Raw genomic sequence first — 21,696 nt, 5'->3', positions numbered from 1 at the left:
TTTGATGTATGTAAGTGTTCATTTGTGTACCAGGATTATGCAACAACCATGTCAGACACCACGATTTGAATTGCAGTGAGGACTGTGTATTCAGCGCCACATGAATAATATTGGCGTGTGATGACACCAATAGGCGACCTGTGATGAGTTAACCATTATTACTTTGTCAAACAAAGGGAGTAATTGCCTCATTTGTGCTGTTTAGACAAAAGATATAGGACATTAACAACAAAGTATGTATCGATTATTGCTACCTGACATCCTAATTAGCTTTCTTGGATTTGATACAAAACAACTCCCATGCAAACGTTAAGCAATCAGCCTTTATCAGTTGCACATGGTCAAACTATTTTGAACTGTTAGGCTCTAATCCTTTAGTCTATAATGGAGGGTTTAATAGGGAGTGTTCCAGAGTGATGGTAATGGATCCTACAGCTGGCATGTACAGCACTACAAACAACTGTGAAAGCAGAAGAATTGATCTCTGAGGATAGGGCACAGACCATGCATAATATTTTGATATCAATGGCCAGTCACACAAAAAACAGTGTAAAGGATGACCAGAATACAAGATAACTGGTAGTGAAGTTTGTTCCTCATATTTAGAACTAAATTAATGAAATTATTGGATTCAGTTTAGCAAAGCAATAAATCGTTTGGGATCATCCAATTATCTTCTTAACCACAGAAGATTCTGTCCTCTCTGCTACTGAAAAAAAAAAAGTTCCAAGTTCACAGCAACAAACACAATGTTTACTTTTTTTTTAATGAATACAATTGTCCATAAAGAATTTGTTTCAACTCATCAGGGTGTTGAATAGAAAGACTCCTTCAATATTTTGAGAAGGCTGTAGGAAAATTTTAAGTTAAAATGGCTTGCCAGGTGAAAAACTAGGAGTTGCAGAATGCACACATCACAAGTCACTATGAGGGACTACTTACTGGAGAACCACTGGTCTTCTCCCCTTCTCTGCCTCACTCCATCCAGGTAGCTATCTAATCACTTAAAATTTTTCTCTCTTCCTTAAAAAGTCAATTGAATACATGACAATTTAACACCATCAAAGAGACTAAAGTTGAATAAGTTGAGTGACATCTTCCCCCTTCCTTGTCCAAAAATGAAGTAAATTATTATATATTTATTGTTCTTTTATTATTATCTTCATTATATAGTTCAGAAGATCCACATTTTACTGTTATTTTTTGTTTTCTTTTAGTAGGTTCTATGCATGTTGAAGGTATACTGAAATATTGTGCCTCTTCATAAAAATAATGAAACAGGAAATGGTTAACGGACAATTTTGTGACAAAACCGCCTCTTGAAATAGCACTATGTTAACTGCAGCCTTTGTACAGATGGACAAATGTATGCAGGAGGCACCTCTGTCAGCAGCTGCTACAGTCACTAAAGTCAGATTGGCCAACTGGCAAAAAGATTGCTGACCACAGTCACCATATATCTCCAAAACACTATTGCTGCTCAACAGCTACAACGAGGTTCAGAACTCAGCGGACCCCTGTGAATTATCATCATCATTGTGTTTTTAAGCTTTGTATTCACTATGTTAGACAATTTTGTAACTTTAAGTTGTAATATTGTGGCAATTCAAGGTATCAACAAGCAATATAATTTGTTAGACTTGTGAAATGTTTATGCTTGCTTTAGAGCACAACAGCATAACTGGTGACACACAGTTTCGTTTGAGAGAGTGAGACCATGAACTTCACTATAACTTAACTGCTTTGCACTACCCATGCAAATTGACAGCATGTCTAGCAGCTGCTGGAGAGTTAACAGATATACAATTATAAGATACGTTTTTTACTATACAGGCAGAGCAACTGCTATTTTCCAATGTTTCTCAGAACATTTAACACAGCATATTCTGTTCTGCATAAATTACCTGGAAATTACTGACATATGCAAGATGAAAGAAAAACCCCAACATTTTTTCAGTATTTTTTTTTTAATTTAATAGAAAAACAATGATCTGCGGACAGGCATGATTTGTTTGGCAGAGATAGAATCTCTCTGGCATATTTTTGCTAATTTCAAGGCAATAAAACAGTTGCTCATCTGTACAAACAAAGAAGAATAGTGTTGTTTCCTGGGAAAAATTATGCAATAGGTCAGATTCGTGTGATGTGGCCACAACTGCAGTCCACCCATTAAAGAACAAGGTCTTGATCATGTAATTGCCACACTGTTATGCTTATGTGTAACTGAAGGAGTACGTGAATGATTTTTGGTTAACTCTGCACATGAACACACATTTATTTTCACAACTCTAATCTCGCACAGAGTGGAGACAATTTAAGTGCACCACAATGACAGTGGCTCAGCATCAATAATCACTTTGATCTCCAAGGTGTAGACAAATGCAATGTATCTATTGCCAAATTAAGTAGAATATCCTGTCCACTGCAGATGAAATGTTCTATGTTAGGTACAGTATTTACAGCAGTGGGCACATACACTACTCATCAGGGTCTATTACTACAGCATCCTCTACAGACCCACTTGTCTTCATTAACTCGTCTTGCAACACAGTAACTTAACTCACTGATGGCCTTTGTTTCTCCAGAGGAATGCATGACCATCATATATGCCACTGATCAGATGTCTGCAGCTGGCATTTATGCTCCCTCAAATTGCTCAGTGGACATCGTTCCACAATAATCTAGGCAGACATCAGTGTAGCTACTTTGGATACAGGGAACAACTGCATTCGACAACCTTCATACTTATTCAAGCAGCCCCTGCTCAAATGACCCCACTGTCTACTCTATGACCTGATCTCCACTCAGTCGTTGGTTACAGGATCACAGTGTGTGAAAGTAAGACTAAGGCTAGTGTGAAAGCAAAGTTTAGCAGTCTTTGAGAAAAATTTTCATTAGTGACTGATAATGCTGGAAATCATGCTAGCTCTTTGTGCTCTGGCAGGTACTCTGCTCTCCTGTCTCACAGTATCACTATGATGCATCTGAAGACAGAAGTCTGCACAATACACCAAAGATTAAGTTCTGAAGTGTTAATAGTTACTCCGAAAGATGTGGTAACTAAATAGCACATTGAAATGTATGTCATAGATCTTCATCCCTTTACATTAATATCAGATGGGGGATTCACCCTTTAAGTCAGGTGCTTGGTTCAGAATAGGTCATTCAACGACAGTGGCACAACACATCGAAAGACAAGCCAATGAAATATGGGTGATTATGATACACAGCCATAGTCATGAATGCTTGTACATGTAAACAGATATGTGGACTGATCCATATTGGGAAAGGTGCTACTTATCTATTACTGCACACTCTTGTTGGTCAAGATCGTACACAGTGAAATGTGGTATTGGTGAAACTCACTATTCTGAGAAGAAAATATCCCAGGAATTTATTAAGAACCACACTGCAGAAACAATTTACAAGTAAATCCCAGCACCTTGATAAAATTTCATTTGTCACTGGTCAAGAAGTTGATATGTGCAAGGCACTGCAATCCTTGTGGCAACAGGTAAGTGTTAGATAGGATTTGAAGAGTCCTGAAACACATTTTTCAATTACGGTCATTTGAAAAATGAGGCTGTAGTGGTTTATTCCGTGATTTGTGCTGCCTATCAAACTGCCCATTTCATAACAAGAACTGGTGACATGAATTCTTTACAAACAAGATTTAAACAAAAACAGGAGACCAGGTCGAACATCTTGTTTTGATAGGTAGTCTGTAATCACACAGTACAATAAAATCATGGAAGTACTTCCAGAGAAAGTTGCATCTGAAAAACTTACTGGTTATAACAATGACACTGCGGAATAACTCATGACTTTTTAGAGGTATTCAATGATGCAACAAAAATGCTCTAAGGTGAGTAGTATTCTATAATTCAATTTGTTTCATTATGGATGCATAAAATTAAGTCGCTGCTTGCAGGTTCTAAGAGAGAGAGAGGTACATTTCATTCAATTACTGCAGATACAGTTTTCTCGTGTAATACATGCTAAATCTCCAGCAAATGCAAATTGCACTTTGTTGCAAAGTTGTAGTTTCAGTATCACTGGTATCTACCAGTACAGTACAACTATTGTATCATTGTATGTTAATCATAGATACAGTTCTTGTTGTCATAACCATTGTTGTCTTCAGCCCAAAAATTGATTTGATGCAGTTCCACACAGAAGTCTACCTTGTAAAAGCCTCTTCATCCCTGAATAACTACTGCAAATTGTGTGACAAATTTCTTTTCTCCCCAATTTGATTCAGTACTTCATTAGTTAATGGAACTACCAATCTAATCTTCAGCATTCTTCTATACCACCACATTTCAAAAGCATCTATTCTTTCCTGTCTGAACTATGTATCATCCAACTTTCACTTCTGTACACAGTTAAATTCCAAACAAATACATTCAGAAATCACTTCCCAAAATTTTAATTTATATTAGATGTCAACAAGCTCCCCTATGTCAGAAATGCTTTTCTTGCTCTTGCCCGTCTGCATTTTATATCCTCATTACTTAAGCCATATTCAGTCATTTTGCTGCCCAAACAGTTAAATTCATCTACTGCTTTCAGAGTGTCATTCCCAATCTAATTTCGTAAGCATTAATCAACTTCATTCAACTACATTCAATTACCTTTGTCCTCCTTTTCAAGACACTATACATTCGATTCAACTGCTCTTGCAAGACAGAAGCACGAGGTCATCAGCAAACCTCAAACTATTCATTACTTCTCCCTGCACTTTAATTTCCTTTCCTAATTTCTTTTTGGTTTCCATTTACTGCTTTCTCAATGTGCAGATTGAATAACATCAGGGTCAGACTATAAACCTTGTTCCACTCCTTTCTCAACCACTGATTTTCTTTCATCTCCTTTGACTCTTGTGATTGCAGTCTAGTTTCTGTGCAAGTTGTACATAACTTTTTGCTTCCTCTATCTTTCCTTTGCTACCTTCAAAATTCCAGAGTGTTCATTATTATAACAAGTTACAATAGTATGAATGAAAAGTATTTACTATAGAAAATTTCTATAAGATCAATATAAGGTTTCCAGGTCGAACACAATAAGAAGTACACCAATAATTATATTCACAGCAGTAAATTTCTGTATGATCAATATACAGTTTTCAGGTAGAACTTTTTTTTTTTAACTTTTGGTAACATATAATTCCTGTGTGTTGTCCATTCAACATTGTCAAAAGCTTTCTTTAAGTTTACAAATGCTATAAATATAGGTTTGCCCTTTCTTCATCCCATGTTCTAAAGTAAGATGTGTAGTTGGCATTGCCTCATGTGTTCCTACATTTCTCCAGAACCAAAACTGATCTTCCCTGATGTCAGCTTCTACCACTTTTTTCCAATATTTTGCAAATAGTGTCAGTATTCTGCAACCATTACTTATTAATCTGATGGCTTGGTATTATTCACATCTGTCACCACCTAACTTCTTTAGTATTAAAATTATTACATTCATCTTGAGGCTTGAGGGTCTCCCCTCCATCTCAAGTATCTTGCACAGCAGGTGGAATACTTTTGTCATAGTTGGCTCTCCAAAGGATATCAACAATTCTGAGAGAATTCTGTCAACTACAGGGGCCTTGTCTTGATTTTCAGTGCCCTGTCAAATTCTTTTCACAGTATTATATCTCCCATAACACTTTCTCTTCTCTTTCTGCAATATTACCCTCAAGTTCACTTCGTTTATATATAAGGGGTGTTCAAAAAGAAATGAGCTGGAGGCATAATTGCAGAAACCAGTACCTGTATGTTAGAAGTATTGACCCTGGCTGTTGAGACTTGTCCCACTGTGACACAAGGCAGTGAATGGCTGTCTCATAAAATTCCCGGGGCTGCGATGTTAACCAGTCCCGCATGTACAGCTGGATGGCATCGTCCAAGGTGAATCATTTGTCCCCTTCTTGACATTCTTCTTTTACCAAGATGACCCCTTCTGATTCACTTCCTGCAGTACGGGACAACAGTAAATGCCCAGCGTTACTCTCAAACCCTGACCACCCTATGCCAAGCAAACAAACAAAAACCACCAGGCAATCTCACCCGTGGGGACATTCTGCTCCACAACAACGCAAAGCCTCACACAGCCAACACAGTCACGGCACTCCTGCAGACATTCAAATGGGAGGTTCTCGGCCACTCTTCACACTGTTTGGACCTCTCCCCCAGGGATTACACCATTTTTGGTCCCCTTAAAAAGGCTCTGAGGGGCAAATGATTCACCTCCAACGACGACGTCCAGCTGCACATGCGGAACTGGTTAACATTGCAGTCCTGTGAATTTTGAGACAGCCATTCACCGCCTTGTGTCACAGTGGGACAAGTGTCTCAACAGCCAGAGTCAATACTTCTAACATACAGGTACTGGTTTCTGTAATTATGCCTCCAGCTCATTTCTTTTTGAATGCCCCTGATACATCCTCTGTGTAATCCTTCCACCTTTCAAGTCACCCTTCTTTGCTTAGGATTGGTTCACCGTCCGAGCTCTTGATATTTATACAGCTGCTTCTCTTTTCTCCAAAAGTCCCTTTAATTTTCCTACAGGCACTATCTATCTTTCCCCTAATCATGCATGCTTCTACACCCTTGCATTCGTCCTCTAGCCATTACTGCTTAATAATTTAAATTTTCTGTCACTAAGTTTAGTGTTTCCTCCATTAACCAAGGATCTCTATCAAGTCCGAGCTTTTTACCTATGTAATCCTCTCCTACCTTCGTTATTTCATCTCTCAAAGCTACCCATTCATCCTCTATTGTCTTCCTTTCTTCTGCTTCAGTTCAACATTTTCTAATGCTCCCTCTAAATCTCTAAACAACCTCTGATTTTTTTCAGTTTATGCAGGTTCTGCCTCCATAACTTCCTGTCTTTTGTAATTTCTTTAGTTTTACTCTGAAGTTCATAACCAATAAATTATGATCGGAGTCCACATCTGCTACTAAAAATGTCTTGCACTTAAAAATCTGGTTCTGAAGTCAAGCTATGTCTTATCATTATATAATCAATTAAAAACTTCCCTGTCTCTCCAGGTCTGTTTCACATATATGACCACCTTTCATGACTCTCAAACCAAGGGTTAGAAATGATTAAATTATGAACTGTGCAAAATTCTACAATATGGTTTCCCCTTTCATTCCTTTCCCCTAGTTCATATTCTACTATTTTTCCTTCTCCTCCTTTTCCTACAATTAAATTAAAGTCACAAAACACAATTAAAGTTTCAACTCCTACAACTATCTGACAATTTCCTTCATTCCTTCAATGTATTCCTTAGTCTCTTCTTCATTTGTGGAGCTATTTTGCATGTGAAATTGTACTACTGTGATGCATGTTGGCTTTGTGTTTATTTTTGCTGTGATAATGCAGTCACTACATTGTTATAGTAGCTTACCCCCATTCCTATCGTCTTGTTAATTATTAGGCTTACCGCATCATTACCCTTTTCTGGTTTTGTATTGGTAACCCTGTACTCACCTGACCAGAAGTTCTGTTCTTTCTGCCACTGTTATCACATATAACCACTATATCTAACTTTAACCCATCCATTTCCCTTCTTAAATTCCTGAAATTCTCTAAGCTATGTACTTGATTAAAGGGATGTAAACATCCTCTGACCCATAGAATGCCTGTTTTATTTTTCTTGTTGACAAAAACATCCTTCTGAGTAGTTCCCACCATCCCACCAGAAGGTCAAAATTGGGAATTATTTTACTTCCAGAATATTTTAGCCAAGAGAATGCCATGAAGTAGAGCTGCATGCTCTTTTTTTTTTGGGGGGGGGGGGGGGGGGGGGGAGATAATGGCTGTAGTTCTGTAGTTTCCCATTGCTTTCAGTCATTAACAGTACCAGCTTAACAGGCCATAATGGCTAATGCTACATCACCAGATCAGTGAATCATCCTGACCGTTGCCCCTGCAACTACTAAAAGGCTGCTGCCTCTTCGAGAACCACAAGTCAGTCTGGCCTCTCCACAGATACCTCCCAATTGTGGTTGCACCGTCTGTATTATTGTGGCACTAAAACCACCCTACCTCAGCACTGTGAGTGGTAGAAGACCTTTGTCTCAGTCTCGCAGAGGTGATGGTCAAAATTCCAATGTTGTACACAACACCACTTCTGTGGCCACCCTTCTGATTATTAAAAATGAATTATGTTACTGATAGATATGAGACATTAAATACTGTGCACCAAATGTGTGATGAAATATCCATTCTAGGTATGCTAGAATTAAACTGAAAAGTGACAGAAATATCTCTTTTTCTCTATGGTTTTGTAAGATCTGTAAATATTTATTTAGGGTAGCCTAGAATGTATCTGAACCAACAGCCTTGCCACAGTCATAGAACCGGCTCCCACCAAATAACCAAAAATATGTGCTGTTGGGCTTGGCTAGCACTCAGGTGGGTGGCCATCCAGGGCTGTCGAGTGCTGTTGACAAGCGGGTTGCACTCGGCCCTTGTGAGGCTAATTGTGGAGCTACTTGATTGAGAAATTGCGGCTCTAGTCACAAAAACTTACATCACGCATCCCTCCATATCCACATGCAGTGATCACAATTGGCTGAGGATGACGCGGCGGTCAGTCAGTCAGTCAGTACGAAAGGGCCTCCAAGGCCTGTGTGGACACAGGGAGTATTTCTGCCACACTCAATGCCAAAGGCAACGGCCTTGCCGTAGTGGGTACATTGGTTCCTGTGAGATCACCGAAGTTAAGCGCTGTCAGGTGTAGCTGGCACTTGGATAGGTGACCATCCAGCCGCCATACGCTGTTGCCATTTTTCAGGGTGCACTCAGCCTCGTGATGCAAATTGAGGAGCTACTCGACCGAATATTAGCGGCTCTGGTCAAAGAAAATCATCATAATGACCGAGAGAGCGGTGTGCTGACCATAATGATGTCACCATGAGATACTACCATGCAACATAACTGATCTGGGTATAGTTCCATCAGCTGGAGGAAATATATCCAAAGCAGCACCAGCCTACAGACACTCAGAACTGCTGCTGTTCAGTTGTGGAAGCTAGTATTTTCAACACTTTTTATTTTGTGTGTGCTATTCACACTTAGAATTATTTTTTAATGGCATAATTAACAGCAGTTAATTTTTTGTCAGCCTTGAATTTCAACTATTTCATTCTATTTATTGCCTTTTTGCCTTCTCTTTTAAAATTTCATATTGTTTCTTCTTGGCTAGAGTTCTTTCTTTAAATAGGTCTCTAAAGAGAAGAAGAAACAGGAGCTATAGTGCTTCCTGAATTTTATGTACTAGCATAATACACAATCCAAATGAAGTTTTTCATCACCCTGGTTCTCAGAACACCTGAAGACAGACGTTCCCAGTGGACTCTGTATCACAGACACAGTCGCTTTGACTGTTCAGAGATGTCACTAACCCCGCCCAAAGATGTAAACAAACGTGTGAGCAGCACCTATTAGACAGAGGGAGTCCGACAGCCAATCAATTCCGGTCATTCCACCAGAAAGGAGGTACACATCTCGTGTTGTCTGTAGTGCTGCGGTTTGATCATATGTGCATTGTTACTTTGTGCCAGGAAGGGCTCTCAACAAGGGAAGTTTCCAGGCGTCTCAGGGTGAACCAAAGCTATGTTGTTTGGACATGGAGGAAATACAGAGAGACAGGAACTGTCAATGACAAGCCTCGCTCAGGCTGCGCAAGGGCTACTACTGCATTGGATGACTGCTACCTACGGATTATGGCTGGGAGAAACCCTGAAAGCAATGTCACCATGTTGAATAATGCTTTTCGTGCACCCACAGGACGTTGTGTTATGACTCAAACTGTGCGCAATACGTTGCATGATGCACAACTTCACTCTCAACGTCCATGGCGAGGTCTGTCTTTGCAACCACGACCCCATGCAGTGTGGTACAGACGGGGCCCAAAATGCTGAAAGGACTGCTCAGGATTGGCATCACGTTCTCTTCACCGATGAGTGTCGCATATGCCTTCAACCAGACAATCGGCAGAGAGGTGTTTGGAGGCAACCCGGTCAGGCTGAACACCTTATACACATGGTCCAGCGAGTCCAACAAGGTGGAGGTTCCCTGCTGTTTTGAGGTGGCATTATGTGGGGACGTACACCCCTGGTGTTAATGAAAGGTGCCATAATGGCTGTACGATATGAGAATGCCATCCTCTGACCAATTGTACAACCATATTCGCAAGGCATTAATCTTCATGGACGACAATTCGTGCCCCCATTGTGCACTTAATGTGAATGACTTCCTTCAGGATAATAACATCGCTCGACTAGAGTGGCCAGTATGTTCTCCAGACACAAACCCTATCAAGCATGCCTTGGATAGATTGAAAAAGGCTGTTTATGGATTATGTGACCCACTAACCACTCTGAGGGATCTACGCCGAATCACTGTTTAGGAATGGGACAATATGGACCATCAGTGCCTTGAGGAACTTGTGGATAGTATGCCACAATGAATACAGGCATTCATCAATTCAAGAGAATGTGCTACTGGGTATTAGAGGTAGCGGTGTGTACAGCAATCTGGACCACCACCTCTCACTGTATGGTGGTATGACACGCAATGTGTGGTTTTCATGAACAATAAATAGGGCAGAAATAATGTTGATGTTGATCTCTACTCCAATTTTCTGTACGGAACCAAAGTGATGCAAAACGTTTTTTTTTTTATGTGTGTATATTCACGTCATTATCTTAAGTTCCTGGATCTATATTCCTTTCAGGTACAGCAGTTTGTCTCAGTTTTAAAAGGGGAGATTATCAGTGCATCTAAAGCCCACTTGCTGAACTGAATATGTAGTTCCTTGCTTGCACCACAACCTCTCTACAAGTTGCCTCACTATTATACATCACAGACATATGAACAACCCACTGTCATTTACAACAAACTATCAAGGTTCATGCACAGTCCCATACTTAATGAACAGTGACCTGTCCTAATAGATTCTGGCGGTATTAATGTGCTTGTTAATGTTTCCAGTAAATTGTTCTTTACTCACACTCTTTCTGTATTAATTGCTCTCTACTTGCGTTGATTTTATACAACTATATTACAAAGGATTAGGATATTACACAGCTAAGTAACAAGAAAATAAACCAAGTGGTTATGCTTTCCAAAATATGTTTGTTTATTAATAAGTACCTTTCTACAAGAAAGCTTCTGTGACAAGTATACTGCTTGTTTCAAAATAATTGACTCAACTGGAAATAGTTCTACCTCCTGAGCCATATAACGAATCTGAATGAAATATGTATCATTAGAAGAGGATGTCCAAAGGTTGCAAATGATGCATTCGTGAACTTTCTGTACCACAGCTAGTGTTTCAATTGCCAGCATTCCTAGCACATAGCAGTTTCAATTTTGAGGAAGATATTTACTATGGGGTGCAAGACTGATAACCACAGTGCAGTACACATTCCCCTGTCTTTTCAATATTCCACCACCAACAAGGAAGAACATTTGCTGGTCAATACACAACTTAAGGAAACTAGCTCTTTCTCCAAAAGTAGAAGCACCAGGCCACTCTCCTGTATCACAACAGATCATCATATGTATTATGTAGTATCCCAAGTGTAGCTCAAAGATCTCCACCGTCCAAGCTAGTAAAAACCTTCGGACTACTTCACCCAACTGTCTAGAACTTTTGAGGCACTGTTTACTTCTCAAACCATACCTATTACAGCTGCTACAAACTCTTCAAGCTAACAAGGTAAAGTGTGTAGACTTCTGCGAAAGTACGAGGGTAGTTTGAAAAGTTCTTGGAATCAACACGAGAGGTCAGCACTAGCATAACAAGTTGTTCACATGATATTCATTGGACTGTTACCTGTACAAATGCGCCACGTCAGTGCTCTTGGAACAGAGCTGTGGCGGTTATGTGGCTGTTTGTCATTCCCGGATAGTAATTTGCAAAGATGGGGGAAAAAAATTGAGATTCAAGCAGTGATTAAGTACTTCGTAAAGAAAGGTATGAAAGCAAAGGACATTCATGCTGATTTCAAGAATACATTGGGGGACTCTGCTCCTTCATATTCAACAGTTGCCAAATGGACAAATGAATTTAAATTAGGTCAGGAGAGCTTAGATGATAACCCATGCAGTGGTCGGCCAAGATGTGTCACTACTCCCGAAATCATCGAAAAAGTGCACAAAATGGTCATGGAGGATCGCCGATTGAAAGTGCATGAAATTGCTCATGTTTGTCAAATGTCGTCTGAAAAGGTATATTACATTTTAACTGAAGAATTAGAAATGAAAAAAATTATCTGCAAGACGGGTGCCATGACTCTTGATGATGGATCAAAAATGCATGAGAATGGACATATCAGAACAATGTTTGGCCTGTTTTAGGAGAAACGAACAAGATTTTTTGCACCATTTTGTGACTACAGATGAAACTTGGGTGCACTACTATAACCCAGAGACAAAACAACAGTCAAAGCAATGGAAACATGCTGATTCTCTGCCACCAAAGAAAGCGGGAAAGGTCATGGCATCAGTGTTCTGGGATGCGAAGGGGATTTTGTTTGTAGATTATCTACCCACAGGCAAACAATTATTGCAGAATTCTATGTTAACCTCCTGGACAAATTGCAACATAAGATATGCAAAAAAAAGCCCAGGTTTAGCACGGAAGAAAGTAATCTTCCATCAAGACAATGCGCACCCGCACAAGTTCTGTCGTCATGGCAGAATTACCCGAACTAACGTATGAATTGTTGCCACACCCACCTTATTGACCTGAAACTGCTCCATCAGACTTCCATCTCTTCCCAAAACTGAAAAGTTTTCTTGGTGTACAAAGATTCACTTCAAACAAAGAATTGATACCCAGAGTTGACAACTATTCTGCAGGCCTGGAGGAAACTTATTTTCGAGATGGGACCAAGTGCATTAATCTACAAGGAGACATGTTGAAAAATATTAAAAAAAAGTTTCAGTAATTTAAGTACTTTTTTCTATTCTGACCCAAGAACTTTTCAAACCACCCTCGTACATTAAATACATTGAATACGATGACAAGTTTCTGAAAAATGTGATACTTAGCATCAAGTTGGACCTTCACCAAAAATTAAAATCAAATGAAATCACTGAAAATGTGCTATTTTCCATATTTCCATTGTATGATTTATGGATTTTTCTTTTTTCTGCATAACAAGCTTCTCCCTTGAACCAACAATATTTACCATGACATTTTTAAACAAGATGGTGCTCCATTCAATTTCCATAAAGACATATGAAGATTTCTCAGAGTTGCTACCATAACAATGGATAAGATATATATGGAAAGCATATTTAGTGCTTCTGTCCCGATCACCAAGATTTCTTCACATCATGCATGCTCTGTGGTTTTTTTTTCCTAGTGAGGGGATCACAGAAGTTGTTTATGTGTCACCTCAAGCAACAATGGTGAAGGAACTAAAATCCCATACCACCACTGTCATGGACTCAGTGATGCAAGATATTCATCATCACATGTTGGATGAATTCAGTTACCATCTCAATGTATATTCTGTGCATATTGAGGGAGAGACACTGTTTATTTATAAATATCAATACAATTCATTGCAACAATTCACTCTACGTAACATCACTCAGTTAACATGCACAATTAACTGCATGCAGAAATAGGAATTTTGAACTGTACTGTAATTTTATGACTTTATAAACACCAATTATTGAAAGCTAATTGCTTCACTTGTCTCCAGTGGTTTGTGTATCTAATTTATTATGGGATTCCACTACCTATATCTTTGAGTGCATTGTAAATCTATTCAAGTACATTAAACCACAAGAAGACAGACACAAATGCATTTCAGATTGACTGGAGACATAATATTCATGACATACCGAGCCTGGAGTAAAGGCACATCCACAATTTATCAAAGTGTGGTAGATCTGATATTCCAGGAAAATTTGGAAATACGGTATTATCACCCGTCAAAGATTGGCACAATTTGTCTTGGTTCTGGAAAAAGTAGTCAGAAATGTTCCACTGCAAGAGAAGAAACTCAATTAGTGAGAACTGTGATTAAAATACCTTTTCAGGTGCCTATGATTTACAGCTCATCATGTGACACACATTAACATCTGTGACAGTTGCAAAATTAAAGAAAGATACATACACAAGAAACAAACTTTACACTAAAGATGAATACACAAAAATACACAACTGATCAGAAATGTGCATGATCTCCAATTTTGAGAATTTCATATGAACCTACCATGTACCACAAGCAGAACCTGTAAACATTGTGATACAATATCAGAGTGTACCTGAATATGTCCCTTAGAATCTCCTTTCACATTGTTTCTATAAAAATCAACAAAATATCAACGGCAGTAGCTCAAGGACTGTGATAAACACACCAAGCACCATATCCATCAGTGGTACTGACTGTTCTCTGAAAAGGCTTGCAAATTCCAGGATATCGGTGGGCTGATTGAATGTTGTTCTATTAAAGTTTGGTATGTGGAGTTGCTTGAAGAAGTGATACCACCATAGGCTTTCAGTTTGCTCTTTAGTCCCCCCCCAACTTTGAGCTCACAACAGGGCTCAATAATGCATGTTGCTATAGTGCAGGTCCTAACTGGTTGCACTGTTCCAGTGTCACACCAACACTGTGGCTAAAGCTCTATGTTTCACAACAACCCAGTTGAAAAAATAACATTTGTCCCATTTCTTCGCCAAATTGTGCACTTCATCGCCTTCTCTTGTTAAATACTACCCTCTTCTATCAAAACTGTGACTGCAACATATGATATAGGTAATGTCATGGTACGGAAACTCCATTTACCAGAGATGGGTCATTTTGTCCCATTCTAACTAAATCACAGGTTAATATTGTATCATTTGGCACTGAAGGAAGGAAGATAAGGCTTAATGTCCTGTCAGACATAGTTCAGATTTGGAAAGGGTGAAGAAGGACATTAGCTACACCTTTTCAATGGAACCATCCTAGCATCTGCCTTAAGCGATTTAGAGAAATCACAAACAACCTAAATCTGGATTGTTGCACAGCAATTTGAACCGCCATCATCCCGAATCCAGTTAAGTGCCTCACTACTGTGCCACATCACTCAATGACAATGGAAAGGCATAGTAGTTTTTGCATTTTCACTCACATTTTGATGGAAGTTCACAGAAAGAGCATAATGTAATGGTGTCATTTCTGGTCAAACAGGAGACAACAGTCTTGGATTCAGTGAGGCCATTCCTTTAAGCTGTTGCAGTTTTCACAAACATCAGTATAATTTCCTGACAATTACATTATTTATGCAAAATATCTACAGAAAAATGTAATTATCACTTATAAAATCAACAGTACAGTTTCCAAACATATAATGCGTAATAACTACAGTCAATCTCAGTTCTAAATTGGAGTATCATATTACCTTCAAAAGCAAAATGGCCTTCTCTATGAGCAACCACATCGTACTGAAACTAGAAATTAAGTTACACCGATACGCATACATACAGCATGATGTCCTTTTTCAGTTCTAAGCTAACATTGCAAAAACTTTCAAAATTTCTGAGTTATAATGGAATGTTTATGTGTTGAAGGTAGGAGCACTAGCAAACAGAAACAACTTTGGCACCATTCATACTGACCAAATACACACACCATGCACATGTTAAAAATGAAAATATAGTTTCTATGGTGTCTGACTCACCATATTAAACAATTATCAAGTCTGCTGTCTGCCCAGTATGAAAAACATTTTGACACAGCACATGCACAAACATTGTAAAATAAACTCTCAGTACACAGAGAATGTTAATAGCTTACCATGAGGCCAACTGCAGTTAAAGAAATATTAAGTTCTTGAGTCTGAGAACCAAATTTTGCAGCTGTATCAACACAAAGCGGCAAGCACCTCCATGGCATCACCGGCAAGAAATCGGTTACAACTAACTGGAGACACTGGAAAGCTATTCTTATAAGGTTTTCCCTGCAACCAATTCATATGGCATATTGTATTACTAAGGGAATACTAGACTATTCATATTACACAATAATACATAAAAACATAAGGAAAAAATTTGCGCAGTACATTAACACAAATTAACAAAAATGTGTAGTGTACGACAAATAATTTACTGTGTCAAACATTCAATACTGGACAGTACAAAGGTGCTTCACAAACTGAAATACTATAAAATGTATGGCACTACAAGACACTTTTCACAAAGAAATTAATTCCAAATTGAGTTTTTTATAATGAAAATTGAAACCAAAAATATTCTTTATTAAAACACTTGACTCTCATTCAGCATCAGTTTATCAACTTCAAATCAGTCTGAACACTATTCAGAATGCTCCCTTCAATGAAGTAATGGCCAATTTCCCCCCATTTCCTTAATGTACCAGGCCTGCAGCTAAAGCACCTCAACATGTTTAGTGTCTCAAGGAATCTGTTTGCAAGTTCCTTAAGTGTGGTAACCATGTACATTTACTTCTACATCTATACTCTGCAAGCTGTATTACAGTGTGTGGCCCAGGAACAATACAGGCTGTTTCAAGCCCAGCATGGTGTAGTCACATTATCAACACATGTGAATTAAATATGGACTATGTACAATTCAGTTAACACCCTTTCATCTGCTTAAAAATTGACAGCAGTATTTACTGCTGCGCCAACCATTTTAGTATTCGTTACAACTGGCATGTTGCTGTTCCAGGGTGCGAGGAGGAAGCTATAGGAAAATTGTCCTCAAGTATGAAGTACTTTACTGACTTCCTGATCAAGGGCATTATGCTTTCAATGGTGCGGTCAAATACAAAGATGTGTAGCACATTTTCTTGTGACACACTTTTCTTTTGTTCAAACTAGTATAACAGGTCTTCTCTGACTTAGTTTGAAACAGTGCCCAGACAGGAAATATAGTATAAAAACAGGGAGACATCCACAGAAGTCAGCTTCATTGGTGCAGCTTTTTGAGAATATTGTGCTTTCAGGTGGCACAATCATTCATATTTAAAACACACACACACACACACACACACACACACACACACACACACACACACACACACACACACACACACGTTGCTTGGGCAGAAAAATCTACTGTTTAGCCCTGCCATTAGGATCAAGTTATCAATGATGGAATGATATATCTAGAACACATAATGCTGACAACAAATAAGCAGCAGTTTGGATTGAAGGACTCGGACAAGATAACGGTTCACGACTTGATCCAATGTATTTCCTGTGTAAGCAAGGAGGGCAACGTTTACGTAATCACTTGGGGTGTACTGTTCTTCCCAAGTTACAAAAGCATAGTTATGATGGCGTTAAAACTTTTATAGGCAGATGTCACATTTCCCAACACTTTAGCACAATAAACTGTACCAAGAATGATGCATATTGGAGATACATCCGTTTGGCATCTGTTTTATTTCATGCCTTGACCACCAGAGTGCAACAGATCATTTAAAACTTCAATGACAAGACAAAGCCATGCATTACCGAGATAAATGCATTCTGTTTTCCAACATTTCATTAGTTCAAGGAAATTCCTGCATTGTTTTAGACTGGTGTGTAAGGTGTGTAAGGTGTCTAGACACTTTCATGAAATGCTATTTGCATTTTATACAAGTTTGAATTTTGAGTAGTATGATAATGCTGGTGACTTCTTGAACAAACTATCACTATGTGAAATTTTTCAGTATTTTTACCTGATTCTACACGTAATAATGTATGGTGATTGATACATATCAGATAACGTTTTAAGAAATTTTCTCTCAGGGTGGAAAGGGATAAGGCACAAACTACTAATATTTCCTATATTCTGGTGAACATGACAAGGAGGATTTCTTGTGTGTAGCCAGTATTGTGTTATATCATCATACAATGAACTTTACTGTGACCATGTGCCATGCCATGAGTCACAGAGACCGATCCATTTCCCACACTGAGAGAAAGAGACAGATCTTTGGTGCTGGAACTGTAGTCCCAACTTCTGCTCTCAGTGATCGTTTTGTGATGGTGGAAGGCTTCATTCTGGTTGGTCATTTCTACAAAATGTCCCTTCATTATCTGGCCTGTGTCTCATGGTCTAATCTGGAGGGTTTTACTGCACATTACACTTTCAACTGGGTTACACCAAATTTTCACCGAAATACCTCTGATGGTCACTCATAGTATTTCAAATTTTGCGGAATTGTTTACAGTGAACAGGAACACACACCATGATTTCTTCCAGCAATCCTTAAAACATTTGTCACTTTAGTACACTGCTAACCAAAAGGCTGTGATATTCTCAGATGTTGCATTTGAACCTATGTAGAGTTGCACACCTGCTCTCCCCCTGCCCCCTCCCACCCAAGATTCCAGAGCACTACTCTTCACTCTACCAGCAACCGCCATAGTTGTCCTGCAATCTTTACAATGAATTCATTAACGGTCTGGTGGATTATGTTCAAAATGTGAACCACCCATTAAGAGAGACTGTTTCCATGTTCAGTCACAGATAGTTGGCTGCACAGTCTCCAGTTAGTTTTGGTGAGTATCCATTTTGGCAGTTTCGTTTTGAACAGTGTTTCACGTGTTAAGTCTAACTGGATTGAGAATTGGGCATAAAAGTGCAAGTCACTAACTACTCCTCAATGACTAGTGTCAACAGCAAGGGATATCATGTAGCCACACCTAAGTGCTTGTTGCCATTACTGATAAAACTTTGCTTCTCATACATCGAAAGGTTCTCAGCTGCTTTCACTTTCAATAAGATGTTCAGCACTCTAGCATGATGTGTGTAGACTATTGCAGTATACAAAATGGAGAGGGAAGGTGAACAATAATATTTCTCAATTGTACGACCAGTTAGTGCACACGGCACATATTTCCTGTAGAGACACACTATTACCAAATGATTTCTTATCTGTCATGTAAGGTTCAGACAATGAACATGCTGAATGAAGTTCTTTAAGTGAAATAATAAGTTTATTGTCGATAACTATTTATATTTTCTTTTGATGATATTTCTTATTTCTCTACCCCTCCCCCCCCCCCCCCCCCCCCCGCTCTCTCTCTCTCTCTCTCTCTCTCTCTCTCTCTCTCTCTCTAAACACAAAAGTGAATCTACACGGAAACTTCTCCTGCACGGCATCTGCAACCTCTTTTCTGTGCATTTTCTTAATTTTGTAGCGGCACCACCGTTTAGTATAGGGAAAGTTAGTTTTGTGCAATATTCTGAGCACACGTTACAGCCAGGTGTGGGCTGGATTGCAGTGAGTTATGCATACCAACAGTTGAGAAGTAGAATAGAGGCCACAGGGTCGTCAAATTCCTGAAAGAGTATACATAGTGGTTTTGCATGTCACAAATCACAGGCAGAAGGGGCCCACTGGCCAACCTAGCATGTTACGAGTACGTGACACATAGTGGCACATATGTCAAAACAGAGATGCACAGCTGTGTATAAATAGGTGCAGGTTTCTAACGAGATTCATTCAAGTGCGGCAGCTCTCCTGGGCGGCAGGACGTGCCACACTACCAGCTATACGCAGCAGCAGATGGGGCACCAGAGTTCCAGTCCATAGCGGGTTGTTGGTTCGATCCTCTGAGGCCGACGCGCGGTCTGTAGGCACCCAGCCAGCCAGTGGCGGGCCACTCTTCGGCTCACTACTGCGGGCAGGCATCCTAGCTTCCAACACACGCCACAGGCATCGCGAGGCGAGGGCCACAGACTCAGACGCCGGATTGCGGCCACTTGTTGTTGCAACGATCTCAGCCATGCACGCGAGAAGGACGCAGCTGGTCGCCTGCGGCTCACACCAAGTGGCGCCGAGGCGGCAGCGATACCGAACATTTAGTCAACTGCTGGCATCCTGGCGACACCACAACTCCACTAGTGTACAATGCCGACACACAGTGCGTGCATGGGTCGCTGAGGCAGCCATCCCGTACTAAGCCATTTCACAGAGAGCGAAGTGATGTCCTCAGCATCGCGGGACCTGGTCACGCAGACCGAGGGGAATATGGCACTGTAGTTGGAAACAATAAATCACTTGGAAAGCTCAGATTAGTCTTAATACAGAGCCTTCTATGCTTAAATGTTTTGTTTCAGGACTAACTGGGAACAAAAGCAATACAATGGACAGTCAGGGACGTGAGGTGTGTCGGAACCAGAAGCGATACAGATTTTGTTGGAAAAAGTAGCACAATTGACAGCAGACAATACGCAGTTGAGAAATGAATCAACACCTAGAGGTGAACGGGAAACCCACATCTGATCAGTCATTGTTGTCTATGGTGTGGGAGATTGCTCCAGCTGCTGCGAGTTTGATTATTCCGTTTTCTGGCAAGACATCTGAGGATGTGGGTTCATTTGTGGAGGATTTGGAGACTTCAGTGGTGATGAATGGTTGGTCTGATAAGCAGTTGTTACATATAGCCAAGATTAGATTAAAGGGTGAAGCAAAAACATATGTAAGGTGTTCTGAGGCCTCAAGGAAGGCAGGACAGTTTAAGGAGTTAAAGGAAGGGCTTTTACAAAGGTACAAAAACAGAATAGCGCTCGGTACTTTAGAGAGAGGTTAAGTACAATGTCAAAGAGACAGGGGGATACGATGGAGAAACTTGCGGACAGGATAAGGGAAATTAATGAGTATACTTACGAGTTGGGTCACAGCGATGAAGCAAATAGTGTTCTGTTGCAAGAGGCAGAGCAAAGGGTACTTGATGCATTTTTGAGAGGTTTACCGGCACACATGTCACAGGAAGTGTATTCGGCCGTACAGCTGGCAATCCAATGTGAGGAAATAGACATGGCGACAGGGGTATGTGATAGACAAGCAGTGTTTGCAGCGGGTACAAAATGTTATAAGTGTGGCAGTACGGGGCATGTGCAGAGGCAATGTACCCAGTCACCAAGGAATACAGGAAGGAGGTGGAAATCAGCAACATGGAGGATGGAGAAGTGGAGATAGGAGAGGTGGACAAGCGTTAAACGGCAGAGGGGGGCCCCCAAGACCAACCTAAGGGAGCTCCCGTTTAATTTCAATGCTAGGAATACGTATGCAGAGGTGGAATGTTCAGTGGTAGGATCCACAGGAACTAAAAAGTATAAGATTTTGTTAGGCACAGAAGTGCAAGTGTCAGTGGCTACTAGGAGTATAATGGGATGAAAGAAGCTAGACCCACCACGTTATAGATTATGTGGAGTGCGGGATAAGGTGGTCATGCCTTTGGGGTCGGTGACAGTTGACTTTCAAATAGAGAAAGTCTGATTTAATGCATGCATGGAGGCAGTACCATGGGTGAGGGAGGGCTATGACATGATCCTAGGAATAGACTTCTTGCATCAACATCAAGCCAAAATTGACCTTGGACAACGAACTGTGGAACTTGGTGGAATGAGCTAGGGAAAACTGTTCTCAATGCAGAGCTGCCGTGAGGGGCATTCAGCATAATGAACAAACCAATTGAGCTGCATACATTAGCATTAAGGCTTAATTTGCATGAGTGTGTGTCTAGTGGCACCGGGAGGTCGCTTTGGGTAAGTGTGGAGTCAAATGTACCTGTGGGTACAGTATGTGTTATTGAACCATTGTAGGGTAATGAAGTTTTGGGTCCATTGAGTTGTTTTGTGAAACATAGTGTTGTACACATACAGGAGGGAAACAACGGGTGAGTAGTTCCCGTGAACGCAGATAATTTTAGTGCTGTAGATGC

The 21,696-nt window shown here is 40.0% G+C and overlaps 1 protein-coding gene across 1 annotated transcript in view; it reads right to left on the bottom strand.

Annotated features, from left to right (window-relative positions):
- Nucleotides 1-21,696, bottom strand: part of LOC126297690 (protein MON2 homolog) — a 224,139-nt gene that overhangs the window by 98,738 nt on the left and 103,705 nt on the right. Inside the window, exons 16-17 of the mRNA XM_049988806.1 lie at nucleotides 15,807-15,969; nucleotides 13,867-14,011 (exon numbers count right to left, since the gene is read on the bottom strand). Coding sequence (XP_049844763.1) covers nucleotides 13,867-14,011; nucleotides 15,807-15,969 — 308 coding nt within the window. The remainder of the gene's footprint in view (nucleotides 1-13,866; nucleotides 14,012-15,806; nucleotides 15,970-21,696) is intronic.

Source organism: Schistocerca gregaria, chromosome X (genome assembly GCF_023897955.1).
Source record: "Schistocerca gregaria isolate iqSchGreg1 chromosome X, iqSchGreg1.2, whole genome shotgun sequence".
NCBI classification, from domain to species: Eukaryota; Metazoa; Arthropoda; class Insecta; order Orthoptera; family Acrididae; genus Schistocerca; species Schistocerca gregaria.
Note: the sequence above shows the minus strand (reverse complement) of the source record. Positions and strands in the feature narration are given on the sequence as shown.